General features: G+C 50.8%; 1 protein-coding gene across 1 annotated transcript in view; it reads right to left on the bottom strand.

Annotated features, from left to right (window-relative positions):
• SCHIP1 (schwannomin interacting protein 1) overlaps positions 1-20,991 on the bottom strand; it is a 93,258-nt gene that overhangs the window by 23,127 nt on the left and 49,140 nt on the right. The window contains exon 5 of the mRNA XM_053951450.1: positions 18,614-19,078. Within this exon, the coding sequence (XP_053807425.1) occupies positions 18,614-19,078 (465 nt within the window). The remainder of the gene's footprint in view (positions 1-18,613; positions 19,079-20,991) is intronic.

Raw genomic sequence — 20,991 nt, 5'->3', positions numbered from 1 at the left:
ATCTGTGGCAAGCTAAAAGCGGCTCCACGCATTACATAAACTCCAATTCCATTTATTCCGTGCATCACAAGGAAAACTCCCAGTCCCTCCCCTCGATGGTACCACACAGGCTCCATTTTCAGTGGGACAATTTCTAAAGCTGGAGCAGAAGTGCTTAAAAGGGAATTTTCCAGGAGCTCTGATGGTGAGCTCTGAGCCCAGCAAGGATTCACTGCTGGGAACGGAGCAGGTCCCGTGGTGACCCAAAGCCTGGTGCCAACCTCCCCATTCCCGGGGCTGGAGTGGATCCCCCAGGAATCCAAAGTTTCTCCTTTTGGAAAAATGATCCCAGAGAGAGCCACGTTCACCTGCTGCAGCAGAGCCACCTGCTCCAGGCAGGACTCCCCCCAGGACATGGGGGAGGTGCAAAAGGGCAGGAATTACCCCCGACCTCTGGATTTGCCCCTCTGCTCCAGCTCCGTTTGCATTCCCCGGCAGAAGGAAGGAGGTGGCCGGGCAGGTAATGATTAAAGCTGAGAGGATTAAAGTGAGGGAAAGGTTCCTGGCAGCTCTCCAGCTGGGTCAGCGGGAGCAGCGAAGCTCTTGGGTGAGGGATGAACACAGGCTGCTGCTTCCCAGGGAGCCACAATCCTGTGGGCAGCTCTGGGACCCCCCTTTTCACTGGGAAAAGAAAGCCAGGGGGTGCCTGCCCTGCCTGCTTTGCCTTTCTTAACCTAATTTAAGGTGTCTGACGCCACTTGTGAGGTGATCCAGAGAAGTTTTCCCGAAGCTTTTCCCCAAACCAGCTTTGGGTTATGAACGTGTGGCTCGGAAATGCCTGGAGAACATCTCCAGAGGGGCTGGCACAGCGCTGGGGTGAAACCCCAAACCCCTCCAGGGCTGGGTTCCCAATCCAGAGGGGTTGGGAAGGTGCTGCTCCGGGCAGGGCGTGCCCTGGAGGTGAGGTGGGCACCAGGAACGAGCCAGGCCTGATTCCTGCATGCCCACAGGGCCTCAGGACACGGGAATTCAATCCACGGGAATTCAATCCACGGCACAGGACACGCGGGGAAAGAAACCTCAGCTTCACCAGACACTCAGATTCTTCCCGTGAGACAATGGAATTGCCTTAATTGTTCCTCTACAGAAGGAGGAAACACCTGGTATCCCAAATTCTCGGGGGGAAAGAGAGAATTTCTGCTTCTGGGCTTGTATTTTTAGGATTTTTTTTCTTTTCCCACTCTTAAGCTCATAGGAGCCCCTGGCACACCCCAAGCCTTATCCCAGGGAATTCCCAGGTTTTCTGCTTTCCCTGGCTGGCCCAGCTGCAAGGAAATCATTAACAGGGCGGAGGGAGGAGCACAGGGAGGTGATCGGCTCTCCCATCCTCATTCCCGCTGGGAACAACGCTCCTTCAAAGGGATAAAGGGCCAGGGAAGCCGATCCCTCCCATTCCCAGCGCTGGGAGCCGTGGGAGGGAGGGAAGGATCCCGGGTTATTACTCACAGCAAAGCCACATCCAGCCCTTTTCTCGGCGTTTTTGGCATTTCCCACATTTATTTTTGCACACTTGTGTTGTGCTCTGATCCCCCCCCCAGCTTCAAGGGCTTCATCCACAAACCTTCGGAATGGGAATGGGAAGGGAAAGAAGCAGGAGCAGCAGCAAGGCAGCCCAGACATGGAATTCCTGCTGGAAACGCCAGGAATGTTTTCCTGCCCACAGGCATTCCCAGAGGGGCCTTATCAGGTAGGAAGGTTTATTTTCCAGGCTGGTGTTGGCCTGATACAAAAGCCAGGCTCAATTAGGATTTTTTTTTTTTTTTTTCCCAAATCCCAAAATAAATACGCTGCTGGAGCGTGGAGCAGGTGAAAATCAGGGAGGAGTCCAAGAGCTGGGAATGTTTTGTCTCAGATCAGGGAATGGTTTGGTTTGGCAGGAATTTAAAGCCCATCCAGCCCCACCCCTGCCATGGGCAGGGACACCTTCCCCTATCCCGGATTGCTCCAAGCCCTGCCCAGCCTGGCCTTGGGCACTGCCAGGGGCATCCTTGGGAAAATCCATCCCAGCCCCTCCCCACCCTCCCAGCCAGGAATTCCTTCCCCATATCCCATCTAACCCTGGCAGTGGGAGCCATTCCCTGTGTCCTGTGTCCATCCCTTGTCCCCAGTCCCTCTCCAGCTCTCCTGGCAGGGCTCTGAGCTCTCCCTGGAGCTTCTCCTCTCCAGGTGAGCACCCCCAGCTCTCCCAGCCTGGCTCCAGAGGGGCTCCAGCCCTTGGAGCAGCTCGGTGGAACCCTCTGGGATGGTGATCCTCAGGGAAAAGACCCATCAGAGGGAGAGACAGGGACCAAGCCCAGCCCAGCCCCCAGCCCTCCAGGATGCTCCTGCTGCTCTCCCAGAGGCTTCCCAAGCACAGCAAGCTTGTATGGAAGCAGGAATTCTATCCAGCATCCCGGGATTTCAGCTCTATTTGCTGATGATTTCCTGGGAGTGAGGGATTTAGCTCCTCTTTAAGCCCAGTTAAGCTTTCCCTGGGTTTAAATCCAGCAAGAAAAATAAAGAAAAAAGCGATTATTTTTAATCAGTTAATACTCGACATCTGGTGGAAAGGGGAGTATTTGTTTGGATTACATGCATGGATAATGCTCTGCACTATCCCTCTTTTACTGAAGGAAGATGATGCCCGGGGTTTTTCCCTCATTTTGGATCTGTTACTCTACTCCAGGTGGGAATAAACCTCCAGCAGGTTAAGGACCCAATGTCCTTCCCTTTTCCAAGCCTTTTTTTACTTCCCTGGAATTTTCCAGAGTCCTTTACAAGCAGCACCTTTACAACCCCACCTGAAGCACCAGAGATGGATTTGGGATAAGAACACACAACCAAACCAGGGTTTTCCCTTCCCCAAAAACCCGGAGCAGAAGGATGCAGCAATTCCCCATCTTGATTCAAACACTTCTCAGGGAATTGCAGGGACTCGTTTAAGCCACCCAAGTATTTATAACTCTCCAGTGATATAAAAGCCACCAAACATATGGAAAACAAACAGATTTTTCCATGGAAGCCATCCAGGAAGGCTCGATGGTACCACACAGGCTCCATTTTCAGTGGGACAATTTCTAAAGCTGGAGCAGAAGTGCTTAAAAGGGAATTTTCCAGGAGCTCTGATGGTGAGCTCTGAGCCCAGCAAGGATTCACTGCTGGGAACGGAGCAGGGAAGGATCCAGGGAGAGCTCAGAGCCCTGCCAGGGCCTGAAGGGGCTCCAGGAGAGCTGGAGAGGGACTGGGGACAAGGGATGGACACAGGACACAGGGAATGGCTCCCACTGCCAGAGGTTAAATGGGATACTGGGAAGAAATTCTTCCCTGTGAGGCCCTGGAATGGATTTTCCCAAGGATTCATCGTCCCTGGCAGTGTCCAAGGCCAGGCTGGACAGGGCTTGGAGCAGCCTGGGATAGCTGCAGGTGTCCCTATGGCAGGGACTGGGACTGGATCACCTTTAAATTCCTTCCCACACAAACCATTCCCTGTCTCCATCAATTTATCTCCAGCACTTCAGGAGTGTGGGGAGACAGCACAGAAAAGCTCCAGCTGCCTCCTTGCAGCTTGATTTATTTCTATTGTTAGGAATCAACAGTTCTCCTGGAAATGCAGCATTCCCAGTGTGCAGGATCTATGGAGAACACCAGCAGGAAAAATCAGGTTTTATCTGAGCGTCAATAAATTCACAAATTCCTCGCTCTGCAGCACAATCTGGGAGAGGATTTGTAGCAAATCCCATCAGCTCCAAACGATTTTCCCCAGTTTTGGCTGGCACACACACACACACACACAGTGCAGACCTGGTGCTCCAGGGATTGGGCTGGGTGGGATCTGCCTGAGCTGAACCCCAGTGAAACCTCACCCAGCCCAGAGCAGGGACAGCTGTCCCCACGGAATTCCCAGTCCTCGAGGAGCACAGAGTGTCCCTGCCTGCAGCTGCTGTGCCCCAGCTCATCCCTGTGCCTCTGCCAGGAGCATCCTGGCACTGCCAGCCGGGACATCCGCACCCGGCACGCCATTCCAGGGAACCAACTCTGCCTCCAAATCCCATTTTCTGCTCCAGGCTGGGCTGGACTGATGGATGCTGGCAGCACCCATCCACTCCCAAACCCACCTGGAAAAGGTTCCCAAAGTTTCAGCTGGATCTGTATTAATCCAGAAGAAACCAAAACCATTATAATGACCCATAAGTAACACCCTCATCTGATCTCTGATAACAAATTCAGGATTTTTTTATCAGCCCTGATCAAATCCATGGGCAGCACATCCAGGTTTGTCCAGCCAAAATTTCCCTATCCCTCCTCTCCCATTCATTCGGTTCATTTTCATCTTTCCAATATAAATTTGCAATATTTGAAAAATACAAAATTGTCCCCTCCAGCCCCATTAAATCAGCAGCAGGGAGAGGAATTAATGGATTTTTCCAAGAGGGGAAGAATGGCCCAACAAGGGATTTTCCCTGAGGATGAAAGACTGGGTGTGACAGCAGGAATTATTTGGAAACCTTGCTGGATTGGGAGCACAAACAGAAAATCCATGTCCCCTGTTCAGCACTTAAGTTACTGCTCTGGGGAATATTTCTGGATGGAATACAAAGCCCTTTGAATTGTGGCAAAATCCCTGGAATTGCAGGCTGAGGGAAGCCCAAGCTGATTTAAATCCAGGGGATTCATTAATTCATTAATTAATCCTGAGTGTGGAGTGTCCAGTGTGCTGCACCTGCATTCAGCCACCAACAAAAACCAGGTTATTAATTAGAAACAAAGCACTGAGCCAGAGGGCAAAATCTGGGAATGGGGATGGGATTATCCCACTGCTATCACTTCCAGCCCATCCATCCTTTTCTATTCCCTTTGTGCATCCTGGTGGGAGCAGCTGAGAGGCCTCATTTCTTTATGGCTTTATTTTGTAATTTTAATTGCAAAAGGGGTGGCAAAAGCCCAGGACTGGGACTTGCAGGCTGAAGAAATAAACACAGCACGCTACAAAGTGGATGTGGAATGAAAAATTGTTTTTTTTAAACAGAGCCAAACGCCAAAAATAGGAATATCCTGAGCCAAACAGGTGACAGCAGCGGCCTTTAAATACTTCCTCAAAAAAGGAGTGACTTTGAGGGACAAATCTTCCTCTGAGTCATGGTCAGGACAAAAATAGGAGGGGATTTTTCCCTCAGCTCCGAAGGCTGATGCCCATAACTCCAAAGTTTTTGGCAGAAATCCACTCTTTTTGAGGGGCCTCCTTAAAATATGAACCCAAGTGTCCCCAAACCCCAGGGGTTCAAACCCTGCTGGGATCAGGGATTTTGGGAAGGATGGAGCAAACCCAGTGTGGTTTTTGTGGCTGGATAAATGCAGGTGCAGCCACACTGGACACTCCACACTCAGGATTAATTAATGAATTAATGAACCCCCTGGATTTAAATCAGCTCTGTTCCCTCTGCCTGCATGGCCAGCCTGCAATTCCAGGGATTTTGCCACAATTCAAAGGTTTCAGATCACATCCAGAGATGGCTTTTGGCCCCAGACCAGGAACTTAATGGTTGCTAAGGAGAGGATGTGGGATTTCTGTACCTGCTCCCATTTCCACAGAATCCCTGCTCTCCCAGGCTGATCAAAGCCCTGCTCCTGCTTCAGGATAATTTTCCATTTCCAGCCTTTAAAAAGTGGATGTGAAGACGATTTTTGGAGTTTGTCTCCCAACCCCAGGGTCACTGGGAGAAAGGAAAAAAAAATATGATTCCTCTTGTCTGGAGCTGCCTGGCTCCCAAAGGTGATTCCTCCTCAATGGGTGCCGCTGCCAGCTCCAAAAACAATTCCCTCAGGGATGAGAAATCCCATTCCTGCCTGCTCTGGACAAGCACCAAGGGTGCAGACTCAGTAATTCAAATGAGGCAGGGCAGGCACAGCGAGCAGGAGGCTGGAGAAAGCTAAAAATAACAGGATAAGCAAGGGTGGATCCCAGCTGAGCCTCATTAGTCATGGAGCGAGGGAGCTGCTGGTGGCACAGCAGCACCATATAAGAGCAAGAAAACAACTCTGGTCTCTTAAATCTCCTTTTTTTTTTTTTTTTTTTCCCCCTCTCTTGTTCTACCTCAGGCATTCTTTTCTTGCTCTGGCAGCCTGCAGCTTTTCCTGCTCCCTCAGTTTTCCTGGAGTCTTTCCACAGGGTGGAGATCCAGGCTGGGTCATTGGAAGGTGTCTGCTGGAATGGGGCCAGTTTTTACAGACAGGCACGTGAGGGGTCATTAGAGGTTGGATTTGGGATTTTTTTTTTTTTTTTTTTTTTTTTTTTTTTTTTTTTTTTTGCCATTGACACCATCAGATTGAGCCTTTGAGCTGAGCCATGGAGTTCCTGGTGGCAGGAATTCCCGGGAAAGGCAGAGGGTTCACTGGGATGAGCACCAAGGTGTGAGCTGCAGTTTGATTTTGGGATGGAGCCACAGGACAGCAGAGGGATTGGGAAGGAGGGGAGGCTCAGGCTGGGCTGGAGCTGAGCCTGGCTCTGGAAGCACCGGCACAGCTGGATTTCCAGGAGAAAATGGAGAAAGGGAATGGGGGGCACCCAATCCCTGAGGCATGGGAAGGAAAGGAGACGGTGCTGCCTTGTGCAGGCTGAGCTGGAGCAGAGTCACAGAATAAAGCAGGGATTCATTCCAAGGATCTCCTCCATGGATCCACCCTGGGCAGCACCAGAGCCCAGCCAGGGCTGCACCCAAGAGGAACCAAAATGGTCCCAAAATGCACGAGCGCTCCCGGGGGCTCTCACTGGGATCAGCTCTGCTCCATTTGCACCTTGGAGCTGTCTAATTATAACTTCCCGTTATGAAGTCTCATCTCAGAATCTGAATAAGCCAAAAGCCAAAACCTGAGGCATCAATGGCAGTGGGAAGACTGGGTGCTACAGCAGGGAATTCCAGCTCTGAGGGACAGCAGAAATCTCCCAGGAGTGCTCAGCTTCTCCCAGGAATCCTCATCTCCGTGCTGGGAACAGCAGCACAGGGATACTCCTGGTGCCTTTCCCCAGGGGAAGTTTATTTTCCAGGAAACTCTTGTTTCCCCACCAGTTACATGCTTGCAGATTTCCCTCCACATCCATTCCTGTAACAACCAAAACCCTCTTCTGCAGCTGCAGCTGCTGCCTCGCTGACACCTCATCCCTGGGATTCCCCAGGGATCAGGGCAGGGAGAGCGGCGAGGTTGGATCCAGGCCCCAAACTGCTCCCGTTTGTTTCTGGTTTGATTTGGTCCAGCCCCAACCCCAGCGTCACTAAAAGCCACTCACAGGGCTGGCTCCGAGCTACACAGCTCCCAGAGGTTTCCAGGATTCCCAAAGGTTTCCAGAGCTCCCAGAGGTTTCCAGGATTCCCAAAGGTTTTCAGAGCTCCCAAAGGTTTCCAGGATTCCCAAAGGTTTCCAGGATTCCCAAAGGTTTTCAGAGCTCCCAGAGGTTTCCAGGATTCCCAAAGGTTTTCAGAGCTCCCAAAGGTTTCCAGAGCTCCCAAAGGCCTCCAGAATTCCCAAAGGTTTCCAGAATTCCCAAAGGTTTCCAGAGCTCCCAAAGGCCTCCAGAATTCCCAAAGGTTTCCAGAATTCCCAAAGGTTTCCAGAGTTCCCAAAGGTTTCCAGAATTCCCAAAGGTTTCCAGAGCTCCCAAAGGCTTCCAAAATTTCCAGTCTCCCAGAATTCCCAAAGGCCTCCAGAATTCCCAAAGTCTCCCAGAGTTCCCAAAGGCCTCCAGGATTCCCAAAAGCCTCCAGAATTCCCAAAGGCCTCCAGAATTCCCAAAGGCCTCCAGGATTCCCAAAGGCTTCCAGAGCTCCCAAAGGCTTCCAGAATTCCCAAAGGTTTCCAGAGCTCCCAAAGGCCCCCAGAATTCCCAAAGTCCTCCAGGATTCCCAAAGGCTTCCAGAGCTCCCAAAGGCCTCCAGAGTTCCCAAAGTCCTCCATAATTCCCAAAGGCCTCCAGAATTCCCAGAGTCTCCCAGAATTGCCAAAGGCCTCCAGAGCTCCCAAAGGCCCCCAGAACTCCCAAAGGACCCCAGAATTCCCAAAGTCTCCCAGAGTTCCCAAAGCCCCCCAGAATTCCCAAAAGCCTCCAGGATTCCCAAAGGCCTCCAACATTCCCAAAGGCTCCAGAGCTCCCAGAATTCCCAAAAGCCTCCAGAGCTCCCAAAGGCGCCCAGAACTCCCCGTGCCAGCTGTGGAAGCCCCTGGAATTCCTTCTGGAGCTCTCCAGCCCCTCTCCTGAGTAGCAGCACTTCCAGCTGTACATCCCAGGCGTTCCAGGAGTACCAAATGTAGGAATAACGAGGAAGGAGGGATTGGAAATGGAGAACTGGAGCTATCCCAAAGCAGCAGCACAGTTTCCTGGGAATAACACACATTTCTGCTCCACGCCAGAGGGGCAGGATGGGGAACAGCCCAGGAGCAGCACTGCCAAACTCATCCTGCAAAATTCATTTCTTTACATGGAATATGGCACATGGGGACAGGTGTAAAAGGTGGGAAACCCTCATCCATGTGATTTATGGACAGCCTGGATGGGTATTTCCTGGGAATAGACACAATTCCTGCAGCCTCTGAGCAGGCAGAAGGGCTGGCTGAGCTCTGAGCACCTGTTTTGAGCCATTTAAATATAATTAACATATGGAAATATCAGCCAATTTGGCCACTTGAGGATGGATTCAAAGGAATTCCGGGAGAATGGGGGTCACGGCTGTAGCCAGGGTTTTCAGGAGCACGCCCTGGTTTTCACCTACTCTGCCCTTCCCAGAAGCAGAGCCTTGGGAAAGGTCCTGGAGGTGTTTTTCCAACAGGATTGGTGCTGCTCCCAACAGCTCCCAGGCCAGCCTGGGGAAGTGCCAAGCTGGGAATGTTCCTCTCAGGAAAAGGCCTCTTGGATCTTTGCAGGGCCCAGCTGAAAGTTGCCTTTCTGCTTTCAAACTGAGAAATAATAGATGAGAAAGCAGCAGAAGAAAGGGAGGAGCAGCTGGAATGAGCCAGGAGAAATGCTAAGAGCTTGCATATTATGCATTCATGCAAATGCAGAACACAGAGAATTCCACATGGAAAAACGATTCCCACAATTATTTTTTTTTTTCCTGAACTCCTAAGAGCAGTTGATGATCAAACACCTGCCAGGCCAAGCAGCCAGAGAAGAGGATGACCCCAGTATAGAATGCTGCTATTTCCCCAAATCCCTCTTTAATAAATCCAATATAGGAATTACACGGAATAAAAAGTTTGGATTCAATTTTTAATAACTCACTAAAAGCATTTGGATTCCCCAGGGCCCACACACACCAGCAGCTTTTGTGTGCATAAAGAATCCAGCACTTTAATAGAGTTCTCTTTTCTTTTTCAACATTGCCTCTGCCATAAGAGGGGATTAAATCTCAGCCTGGCACTTCTCTCTCCTTGGAAATCCTATTTCCTCTCGGATTTCCAGAGGAACAGCAGGAATAAACGGCCCAGGGTGTGATTTTCTCATTAAAGGAGATCTATAGATCACTGAGCTGCACTCCCAGATGGGGGCTATAAATAAAATCTCCCACTCTGGTGACGCAAAGGGCTCCCCAGGGAAAGATGAGGTGCCCCAAAATGATCCGAGGGCTTGGAAAAGCTGGAAAAGCTCCAGGGAGAGAGGGGTGAAAGGATAATTGGAAGTGGGAAAATCATTTTCCACTGAGTCTGTGGGTGCTCTGCTGGAGCAGGATTGATTTCAGAGCCAGAGCTGGAAGAGAGATTTTTAAATCTTTTTAGTTCTAACTGAACAAATCCCTACACAAAAGCAGAATTATTTGGGATCGAGGAGCCTGAACACACCAAATTCTGGTTCTCCTCAGCCCCCTCAGCAGCGTTGCTGTGCCCAGAATCCCACAGGAATTCCTGGATCCCAGTGGCCAGCCTTGGAAAACACTGAACTGAGCATGAGCAGATGATGGGATTATTTCAAACAGCATCATTTTTATAAAATTCAATTCAATTCAATGAATACCTACAGTGAGGCATTGGGAGAAGCTGGGAAATCGCATTTCCTCCCAGTGGGGATTACACCCAACTTTGGTGAATTACACTGGGGTTTTATATATCCTTTCTTCTCAAAAAAGTCCATTTTCCCCACTAAATCTGATGCTCCCTTAAAGCTCCTTTGGGCTGCAGCACATCCTGAAGAGATGGGGACACAAATTTATGTCAGTGATATTAATTTTCCTGGTTTTTTGTTTTTGTTTTTGTTTTTTTTTTTTTTTTTTTCTGTTAGGAGTGGGAGTAATGATGCTTTGAGCAATTTCTTAAGAGTTTCTACACAAACTTTATAAAACAATCAAGTGCTGCACCTGCTTTTCCAACCAGATAAACCCAAACCACCTTAAATCCAGGCAGAGAGGAAGAAGGAAATAAATCACAATTCCTGCAGTTCTTATCACTGCTGAGGCAATCCTGCTGCTCACAGAAACAAACTCTGTGAGGGTGTGGGGGAACGTTTGGAGCATTGTTTAGAATATTTAAACCAATCTTTAAATATTTAAATCATTTAGAATAATTAGAACATCCCTGAGGTCTCTGGCATTTTGGGGTCAGGACAACCCTGGTTTTCCAGTGCTCCTCAGCGTGGTTGAATAAACCTCTTTTCCTCTGGTTTTTAAATATCTTCTGCCTACAATTTCTCCCTCCACATGCACCTGGATTTTCCACAATTCTGGTATTCCAGACACCCCATCCCACATCCATCCTTCTCCATCCACAGGGAAAATAACAGGTTCTGCACAGCACAGGGCAGTTGTGAGAATTAAACCCCCCCTGCCTTGCATTTATCCCACTTAATAAGCAAGGAATATTTGCCTAAGTACATAATTATTATCCTGGGAAATCAAAATTCCTGCTGCCTGCTGCTATTCCAACCTGAGACACTTGGGTTCAAGTGGGAATTTGAAGAATTAGGGGAGGAGTGCAAGGCTCCAGAATCTCTATTTTTAAAGAAATAAAAAACACTGTTCTGAGATATTCCAAATTTTGCCTGGCATAAAGGCTCACTCCTCACCTTGGAAATCTTTTAGATTTCCTACTTGTGATTCCCAAACACCAAAAAACACTCATTTACAATAAATTTCACTGGTTTTACACAGCCAGATCACAACAATGATCCCTTAGCATCACATTAAAGGGAGATTTACTGCTGCCTGCACCACAATTAGTGCTGGAAAAATCCAACTTTTCCATCTTTTCCACATCCCACAGGAAACATTCACTCACCAACCGACTGGGCTCCATCACCTGGAGGAATTCACATTATGGCAGCACTGGGATAAAGGAGAATCATCCATCCAGGCAGAATCCACAGGCTGCTCCCTCCTGTGTTTGGCACTTCCTTTGAGGAAAGGCTCAGCAGCAGCGATGGGAATCGAGTTTTTCCTCAGGATTTTTGATCCTGGGAGTTTTGCCTGGCCCGCTTTGGGAAGCAGCAAAGGCCCATCCCTCCAATCTATGGAATTCCCACCAAGCAGCTCGAAAATACCTCTGGGTGTTTTCCCAGGGAATGGCACCGCTCACTTGGGCAGGACCAGGAATCTCCCAGCCAACCTTTGAGCTGGGTGGGAAGTGGCCAAAGTCCAGGGCTCTCCTGAGCCACCAGCAGCAGGGATGGAGCATTCCTGCAGCTCATCCCACCCCAGCACGCTGGAACAACAGCTTTGTCCACTCTCAGAAGGTTTGTTTTCCATGTCAAAGCCTCACAACAAATTAACTGCCCCGGAGAAGCTCCCTGATCGTGGAGTTCCCTTTTCCAGGTGCCTGGGGAGGAGTTTGGTGCTCAGATCCAGCAAGGACAGGAGCTGCCAGGTGGACAGGGAAGGTCTGGCTGAGCAATGACAGAAATGCAATTTCCTGCAAGCGGAAGTTCCCACACTGACAGCTCCTGGCTGGAGAAATTCCTCCCAGGCATTAATCCCTGGCTGTTCCCTGCTCCCATCCCAGACACCATCACATCCCTGGGGAGGAGGGAACTCTCACTGCACTCAAGCAGTGAAGGCTCATTTTAAGTGAGAACCAGCCCACTGCCAACCTCCAAGCCAATATTTGCTCCCTGAGTGTCTGGGCCAGCGCTCCAAGGTGGATCAAGGCTTTACACCAAAGGTCTGGGCTGGATCCCAGCCCACATTCCCAAGAATCCCGCTCCACCAATACTCCCAGCGTGGCTTGAACAAGCACCTGTTGGCTCCATTTCTCTCCTCCCTCTTGCCAAGCTGGTCCATACATTTCTCCTTCCATTCTGGCTGCTCTGATCCATGAAAATCAGATTTCTGCCCATGGTCAGTTATGAAATTATTTCAAGATTTTAGCCCACGCTTTGAATTAGTTTCACATTTTCAGAGAGACACAGGCAAGAAGGAGGTATTCACATTGTCCATGCTAAATTCCATCCTGCAGCTTCTGAATATCCTGGGTTAACCCTGAAGTCTTTCCATGGAATCATTAAGATTGGAAAAGCCCTCTAAGACCATCAAATCCAAAAATTAATCCACCACCATCGTCTTCACTGTTAAACCACGTCCCCAAGTGCCACTTCCACACTTTTTGAACGCCTCCAGGAGGTTCCCAGCTGCTTTCAAACGCAGACCTGAGGCTTTTCCACCCTCCCCAGGGTGAGTTCAGGACTCTGGGTGCTCTTTGCTGCCTTCCAGGGTCGCTCCGGGGGCAGCTCCGAGGGAAGCAGGAGCACCATGCCCACCTCCAGGGGCTCAGCACAGCCTGGAGGACCAAAGCAGCCAGAAGGACACAAATGTAACTTCCTGAAACTCTGGAAATGCAGGAGTCCAAGTGTCTGGAAGGATGTGTGATTCCTCGGATTCCCCGCCGCAGGGACGGGATAACCACCATCAATCAGTCTCAGCACAGGCAGGAATGTTCCAGGGGTGAAAAGATAAAATAGGGACTCCAGCACATCCTTCCCCAGCCAGAAAGCTCCTGCAGAAGTCCTGGAAGCTGCAGGGATGAGCTTTTAGCAGCACTGCCTGCACTAAGCCTTGTGGGCAGCAAAATTCCTTGGGCAATTCCATCCCTCCCTCCCTGCCCAGCCTGTCACGGCCGAGTCTGCCTGAGCCACTTCCCCTCCTGCCAGTGTTTCTCTAATTGACTCCAGAATTTGCAGATATTCTTCCCGGCCAATCCGTGCTATTGATTGCAATTATCCTCGGAGAGGCAATGGGAGGAATATTAAAGCCATTAAGGCTGATTTGGATTTGATTCGAGCCATTAGAGACACAGCAAGCGGAGCCTCGCCGCTTCCCCGGCACCTCCACGGCTCCTGAGGGCCATAAATCATCCCATGGCACTTTTGGGACCACTCTGGATGCAGCCAGGAGTTGAGGAAAGGAGGAAAAATGGAAAAAAAAAATGGGAGGGGGTGGCTTCCTGCTGAGTGAGGAGATGGAGCCAAGCATCTCCATGGTGAATCCCGAGCCTTCAGGAAAGGGGTTTCTCCTCTTAGGCGGAGTCCAGAAAACTCAAGAGCCACCTGACACAGCCCATCAGGCTCGGAGGGATCTCATCCACTCCATCCAGCTCCAAACCCAGCCATTTCACCCTTTCTGGGGGAGAAAGACAGGAATGTTCTCCATTTCCAGACAGCATCTGCCCACCTGGCCCGCAGGGAGCATCGGGGGGGCTGGGGGCATTGCAGGCAGCCCCCACCCCGGGAACAGCCTGCCCTTGGATCTGGGATATCCAGGATGGAGCCACCAGGGCCATCCCACCCCGCTGGGCCTCTGTGGCAAGCACATTTCTCTCTCTCTCTCAGGATTTTTCATAGAGGAGCACAGAGAGAAATGAAAGAGAAAACAATTTCTATTTCTGCTCCTTGTTTTTCCCATGTGGAATGTGCCTGGAGAATTGTTTACCTGGGGTGATTGCTTGGTTGGATCATGGATTGTTTAAACCTGATGGCCAAACCAATCCAACCCAATCCAATCCAACCCAACCCAATCCAATCCAATCCAATCCAATCCAGTCCAATCCAATCCAACCCAATCCAATCCAATCCAATCCAATCCAACACAATCTAACCCAATCCAATCCAAACCAACCCAACCCCATCCAATCCAACCCAACCCAACCCAATCCAATCCAACCCAATCCAATCCAACCCAACCCAATCCAACCCAACCCAATCCAATCCAATCCAACCCAATCCAATCCAATCCAATCCAACCCAATCCAACCCAACCCAACCCCATCCAATCCAACCCAATCCAATCCAACCCAACCCACCTGTGGCTGGACTCTCAGAGAGGGCCACGAGTTGTGAGTTAGATTTGGTAGAGAAAGCAGCATGTAGTTTTAGTATCTCTTTTATATAGTATATTAATGTATTATAGTATAATTATAATAAAGAAATCAGTCAGCCTTCTGAACTAAGTCAGACATCAGCATTTCTTCCCATTGGGATCTCCAGCATCGACAACAGGCCCCTGCTCCTCGCAGAGGTCGCCAAAACCCATCCCAAATGTCCTGGTAGGAGCTTTCGGGCACCCTCACCCTGTGTGCAGCCTGAGGGAGCAGCCTTGGCCTCCCAGCCCACCTGGGAGCCGAACGCCAGCCCTGCCCGTGGCTTTAAAGCCACCAGGATTCCCTGTGCAGCCTTTCCAGCAGCAGGGACGCGAGGAAAGGTCCCTGAGGAAGGAAAGCGTTCGCCTCGGGCAGCTGCAGCATTCCCAGCGCTCCCCGCATCCCAGCCCGGCCCCTCCTGGCTGGGAACCGCCTCAGGGCACGGAGGGGCTTCCCTGGGAGTGGGAATTTCCTTCTCCCGGGAGCCCGGCGTGCCCCTGCTCCCTCAGCACGCTCAGGGTGCCATGGCGTTGTTTGTTCGTAGATATTTATTCCTTTTTATTTATGTTTTACAGTTTTACAAGCTGTGAGTGTTACACACTCTATTTTGTGCGTGTTACACATTCTATTTGAACCAGGTAAAAAACGGTGATGTGTTTCTTTTTATAAGTTTTTTTTAAGGATGAATTGTTTAATTAAGAAATGGTGTTTAAATGATTTTTAACTTATAGCTAATTATTCGTGGTTTGTAATTGGATTTTTTATTTAATTACATAATATTACTTAAACTTATGAAGAAGAAGGTGAAGAAGAAGAAGGTTAAGAAGGACTAGTTTCTGTTTTAAAATTTTTACGTTGCTTTATATATATATTATTATATTTTAAAACTTTAAACTTTAAGTTTTCTACTATGTGGTAGGATATACTTTAATTTAAACTACACATTCAAAATCTCAGTTTTATTTTTTGTATATATTTATAGAGTTTTCTACTTACACAGTTTTTGTTTATTTATTTTTGGAAGTTATTATATTTATATATTTTATAGATATATTTATTTATATATTTCATTTTGGGAGTTATTATATTTATATATTTAATAAATATATATATTTATTTATATATTTCGCTTTGGGAGTTATTATATTTATAAATTTAACAAATATATATATTATTTAATTATATATTTATTTTTGGAAGTTATTATATTTATATATTTAATAAATAAAAATATATTATTTATTTATATATATAGTTTTGGGAGTTATTATATTTATATATTGAATAAATATTTGTATCTTTTATTTATATATTTAGTTTTGGAAGTTATTATACTTATATATTTAATAAAAATATATATATTATTTATTTATATATTTAGTTTTGGGAGTTATTATATTTATATATTTCATACATATATATATATAATTTATTTATATATTTAGTTTTGGGAGTTATTATATTTATATATTTAATTAATATTTATATATTTAGTTTTGGGAGTTACTATATTTATATATTTCATACATATATATATATAATTTATTTATATATTTAGTATTGGGAGTTATTATATTTATATATTTAATACGTCTATATTTATATATAAATAAATATATATATAATACATATATTTATCTTTATTAAATATAAAAAATAATCTTATTTTTATATTTAATTTCATAAATCCTGGAGAGGAGCAGAGCCCCAGGGCGCAGCAGCTGCCCCTGAAGTGTCCCCCCTGTCCCCTGGGGTGACCCTGCCCTGCCTTCACCTGGGGCACGGTGAACCCCGAGAAAACCAGGCCCTGAGAGCAGAAAAAAACCCGATTTTACTCATCTCAACAAACCATGCCAAAAGCCTCAGCTCGGCACAACATCTGCCCGGGAGCAGCCTTGGAGACACTTCCACCGCGAGCTGCTTCCGCAGGCGCCGCGATTCCCCGTCCCAGGCAGGCCCGTCCCTGAATTCCCCCTTCCCTGGGGTACCCAGCACGCAGCGGGAGCAATCCAGAGCCGTTCCCTGCTTCTGCTCCCCCGGCTGCCTCCTCTCCACCATTCCCATGTTTACAAACACTTGGGCTTCCAGCAGGGCAGGGCAAGGCTTTGTTGTCAACACCGAACCGCAGGGAAATGCCAAGGGCAGGGAGAACAAAAACAAAACCCCGGGGGATTTTCACTTCGGTCTGGTTCAGCCTTGAAGGTTTTGGGGACACGCAGCTGGGTGCTCACAGACACGGCCAGGGAGGGACAGGAGGTGACACGGGGACATCAAACAGCCCTTCCCAGCCAGCCAGGAGGGGAAATGTCCCTTCCCAGCAGCGCTTCCCTTTGATCCCGGTGGGAAGGAGCAGAGCTGGAACACCTCTTCCTCCTCCTCACCCCTAGGAGCCAAGGGAAGGGGAATCCTGGAGCAAAGGTGCCTCCAGGACAGCTGGGGAGATGAGGAAAATCTTTCCAGGGCCACAAACACTTGGAAAGTCACATCTGCAGGGTGGCAAACTCCAGCTCCTGGGAGGGAAGAGTCCTGGAGCTCAGTCCCAGCCCTGGGGGATGCTCTCCGTGCCCTGAGTGTCCATCTGGGTGTCCATCCAGGCTATTCCAGCCCTGGATCTGCACAGCAAAGCTCCAAGCCCAGCTCTGCACGGGACAAGTCAGGGCGTGAGGCAGCCTGAATTCCTTCCAGGGCCTCTGTGCCTGCAGGAGGGAACGGGAGGATGGAGGAGGAAAACCCTGACAGGGTAGAATTCCTTAGGTGACAGCTCACCAGGTTAAGCTCATGCCTGGAGGCAAAGAGTTTCCAGCAGTGCCAGCAGAGCTGATCAGATAATGCTGGAGAAATCAGCTCTCAAACCACAAAAATGAGGTGTGGGGTTTTTTTTTTTCCTTTTTTCCAGGCTGAGTTCCTGCACAAATGACTGTAATTAAAGCTGTTACCTGTCAGTTCCTCAAGGCACTGAGGCTCCAGTGTGTTCAGGCTTTGGAAAAAAGCATCCCTGCATGGCAGCAGTCCCACTCATCCCTCAGCTTACTCATCCTGCCCAGCACCCACCCAGATTTGTCACCAATTAGTTGTAATTCAAGGATTCAGGGGGAAATCCCCACCTCCCTGAGCGAGGTGACTTCACAGGAAGTTCGGGCATGGAGTGCCTTTTAAACAACAAAAAAATCATGGAAAAAAAATCATGTGTGCCAGAGGCAAGGCACGGGGCACGGCTGGTGAGGCATCCAAAGGCTCCTGCAGAGCTTCCAGAGAGGTTTGGTGGATTCCTTTGGAATTCATCCCCGATGGAAGAGCCTCAGCCCTGCTGAGTGGTGACTGGGTGTGTGGTGAGCACCACATGGGTGCCACCAGTGTCTGCAGCGCTCGCTCCTCTCACATCACTGCAGCTCAGAAGTTCTGTGCAATTCCCAAACCACCCTAAATAACGGGATCAGGTCCCGATTTACAGGGGTTCCTGTAAAACAGCACCGGGGGCTCCTTCTGGCTGACAGCAGGGCCTTTCCCTCAGGAAAAGGAGAGCACCCAGAGCCAGCCTGGCACTGCTCCTAGCCTGGGAAAAGCTGATATCCCTTGGCCTCTCCAAGGGGAGCCAGCTCTGAGACAGCCTGGCGGTGGCACCAGGCTCCTGCCGGGGACACCAGCCCCTGCCACACGCCTGGAGCTGCAGGGACCAGCCCCACCAGTGCCCAAGGACGCTCCGGGAAAGTTGGAGAATCATGGAATGGTCTGGGATGGGAGGGATCTTAAAACTCATCTCATTCCCTGCCATGGGCAGGGACACTTTCCACTGTCCCAGGTTACTCCAAGCCCTGTCCAGCCTTGGGCACTGCCAGGGATCCAGGGGCAGCCACAGCTGCTCTGGGCACCCTGTGCCAGGGCCTGCCCACCCTCACAGGGAACAATTCCTTCCCCAAATCCAATCTAAATCCACCATCCTGAAGCTTAAAGCCATTCCCTGTGTCCTGTCCCTCCCTGCCTTGTCCCCAGTCCCTCTCCAGCTCTCCTGGAGCCCCTTCAGGCTCTGAGCTCTACCTGGAGCTTCTCCTCTCCAGGTGAGCACCCCCAGCTCTCCCAGCCTGGCTCCAGACAGAGGGGCTCCAGCCCTGGAGCATCTCCGTGGCCTCCTCCGGCCTCTCTCCAGCAGCTCCACACCCTCCCGCTGGATCCGGCAGCCCCGGCAGCCCCGGCAGCATCCCTCCAGGAGGGATCCCAAACCAATCCCCCGCCCCATAGCCTCCACCCGCGCCCCCCAAAGCGCTCCCCCACTCACCGAGGCGGGGCTGGCCCGCGCCTTGCGCTCCTGCTCCCGGCACTGCAGCCCGGCCAGGTGCCTCTCCAGGGCTGCCCAGTCCATGGCCGGGGGCTGCGGGTCCCGGGGGGGCCGCGCCCCTGCGCTCCGCCGCCCGCCGGGCCCCGCGGCCGCTCCGCGCCGCCGCTGCGCGGGGTCCGAGCGGGGCGGGGGCCGCGGGCGGGGGCAGCGCCGGGCAGCGGCGGCCGCGGGGCCGCAGCGGCGCCCATGGGCGGCCGGGCAGCGCGGCGGGGACGGCGGGGACCCCCCGTCCTCCTCCTCTTCCTCCTCCTCCTCCGAGTCCTCCAGCGCCGCCAGGTCCAGGCTGCCGGGGGACGGCGAGGACTTGCCCTCCGAGCACGGCGTGGCTTTGCTGGAGTTGGATTCCGAGCTGGAGCGGCTGCTGCCGGCGTCGCTGCCTAAATCCATGCCATCCTCCCGGGAATCCTGCCGGAGAGAAGCGGAGGGCGGCCGTGTCAGGGATGCCCGGAGCGCTGCTGCCCGCCGGGCACGGGAAACGCCGGCCCGGGGCCGCCCCCGCGCTCCGGAGCTGCCGCCGGCGCGGGGCGGCCCCGGGCGGAGCGGGCGGGGGCGGAGCGGGGCCGGGCTCCGGCTCCGCCGCTCGGGAGCTGCGGGAAACGCCGGCTGGCGGCAAGGAAACACCGCTCCGACGGGCAGAGAATCTCATGGTTTTGGTATTTTGTTCAATTATTCTTGGTTTGGCTTGCCTTTTTTTTTTTTTTTTTGGTTCTTTTTGGGTTTTTGTTTGTTTTGTTTTTTTGTTTTTTTTTGTTTTAGTTATAACTAGGATATTAGCTAATGTTCTTGTAGTAGCTATTGTAAATATTTTTTTTTGTTACACGAAAAAAAAATATTGTTAGTCTTTATTCCCACAGTTGTTGGGGTCGGGACGATCCCAAGCATAAATCCTGGCTGGTAAGAGAATGGATCAAAGCAGCCCGGGGGGAAGGGGTTTGGGGGTGGCGGTGGGAGAGAAGCTCAGCCTGAGCCCCAAACCCCCCTGTGCTGATCCCACAGCGTGCGCAGCACGGGAGGGGGGATTCCGCCCCTCTGCCCCAGCAGAGCTGCCCCCGGATCTGGGGTCTCCAGCAGGACGTGAAAGTGCTGGAGAGAGGCCAGAGGAGCCACGGAGCTGCTGCTCCAAGGGCTGGAGCCCCTCTGGAGCCAGACTGGCAGAGCTGGGGGTGCTCACCTGGAGAGGAGAAGCTCCAGGGAGAGCTCAGAGCCCTGCCAGGAGAGCTGGAGATGGACTGGGGACAAGGGATGGACACAGGACACAGGGAATGGCTCCCACTGCCAGAGGGCAGGCATGGCTGGGAGATTGGGAATTGGGAATTCCTGGCTGGGATGGGATTCCCAGAGCAGCTGTGGCTGCCCCTGCATCCCTGGCAGTGCCCAAGGCCGGGCTGGACACTGGGGTTGGAGCAGCCTGGGACAGTGGGAGGTGTCCCTGCCGTGGCAGGGCTGGGATGGGATGGGATTTAAGGTCCTTTCCAACCCAAACCATTCCATGATTTTATGGCTGGGTTTGACAAGGGGGTGGCATCATCTCTGTGTGGGGCTGTGGGTGACTGCAGGGAGTGACATCGAGTGACATCGAGTGACATCGAGTGACATCGAGTGACATCCTCCCTCCCACGCCCCGAGGGACCACAGGGGACCTGCCACAAACCCCTCCTGCCACCCTCTCCCTTTCTTTCCTTCTTTAAAAGTAATTTAAAGTAACTCGTTAAGAATCTCCTATAAATAACTCCGCTAAAAAAAACTAATCTAGTTTCTGCATTCTGGGTCACCGAAGCCAAGTTTAACACGCAAATGTTCCCAAATCCATGGCAGAGAGACCTTTTAAGGCGCTGTGGCTGAAATGGGGAGCGTCAATCTCACGGATCAGGAACTTCCACACGGGGTGTGGGAGATGTGGCAGCACCCAGCTGCCCTCTGGTCCCTGCAATCCCAACCCTCTGGGCATGGAGGGGGAGAGCTCAGGCCCAGGGGAGAACCAGCACCTCTTAACTGGAATATTGAAACACTGCATCGGGGTAGGAGCTGGTTTTGGGGCAGGATTTTGTGTGAGAAATATCCTTGAGGTCACCCACGAGAATCAAAACATCTCTGTGTTATCCACTCTGTCTCCAGAACAAATCCAAAATAAGATTCCAGCCTGTCCCAGCACTGGGAGGGAATGAACTCTACCCCAAGAGCAGCACGGGAGGAGTTAAAAATTAAAGGTTGTGCAGGGTGGGGAGGCGATGCCAAGGCCCGAGGTGGGCATGGCAGAGACACCCGAGGGGCGGGCACAGCTCAGGGGCAATCCCCCCTCGTGGTTCCCCCACAGCCTG

This window comes from Vidua chalybeata, chromosome 10 (genome assembly GCF_026979565.1).
Source record: "Vidua chalybeata isolate OUT-0048 chromosome 10, bVidCha1 merged haplotype, whole genome shotgun sequence".
NCBI classification, from domain to species: Eukaryota; Metazoa; Chordata; class Aves; order Passeriformes; family Viduidae; genus Vidua; species Vidua chalybeata.
Note: the sequence above shows the minus strand (reverse complement) of the source record. Positions and strands in the feature narration are given on the sequence as shown.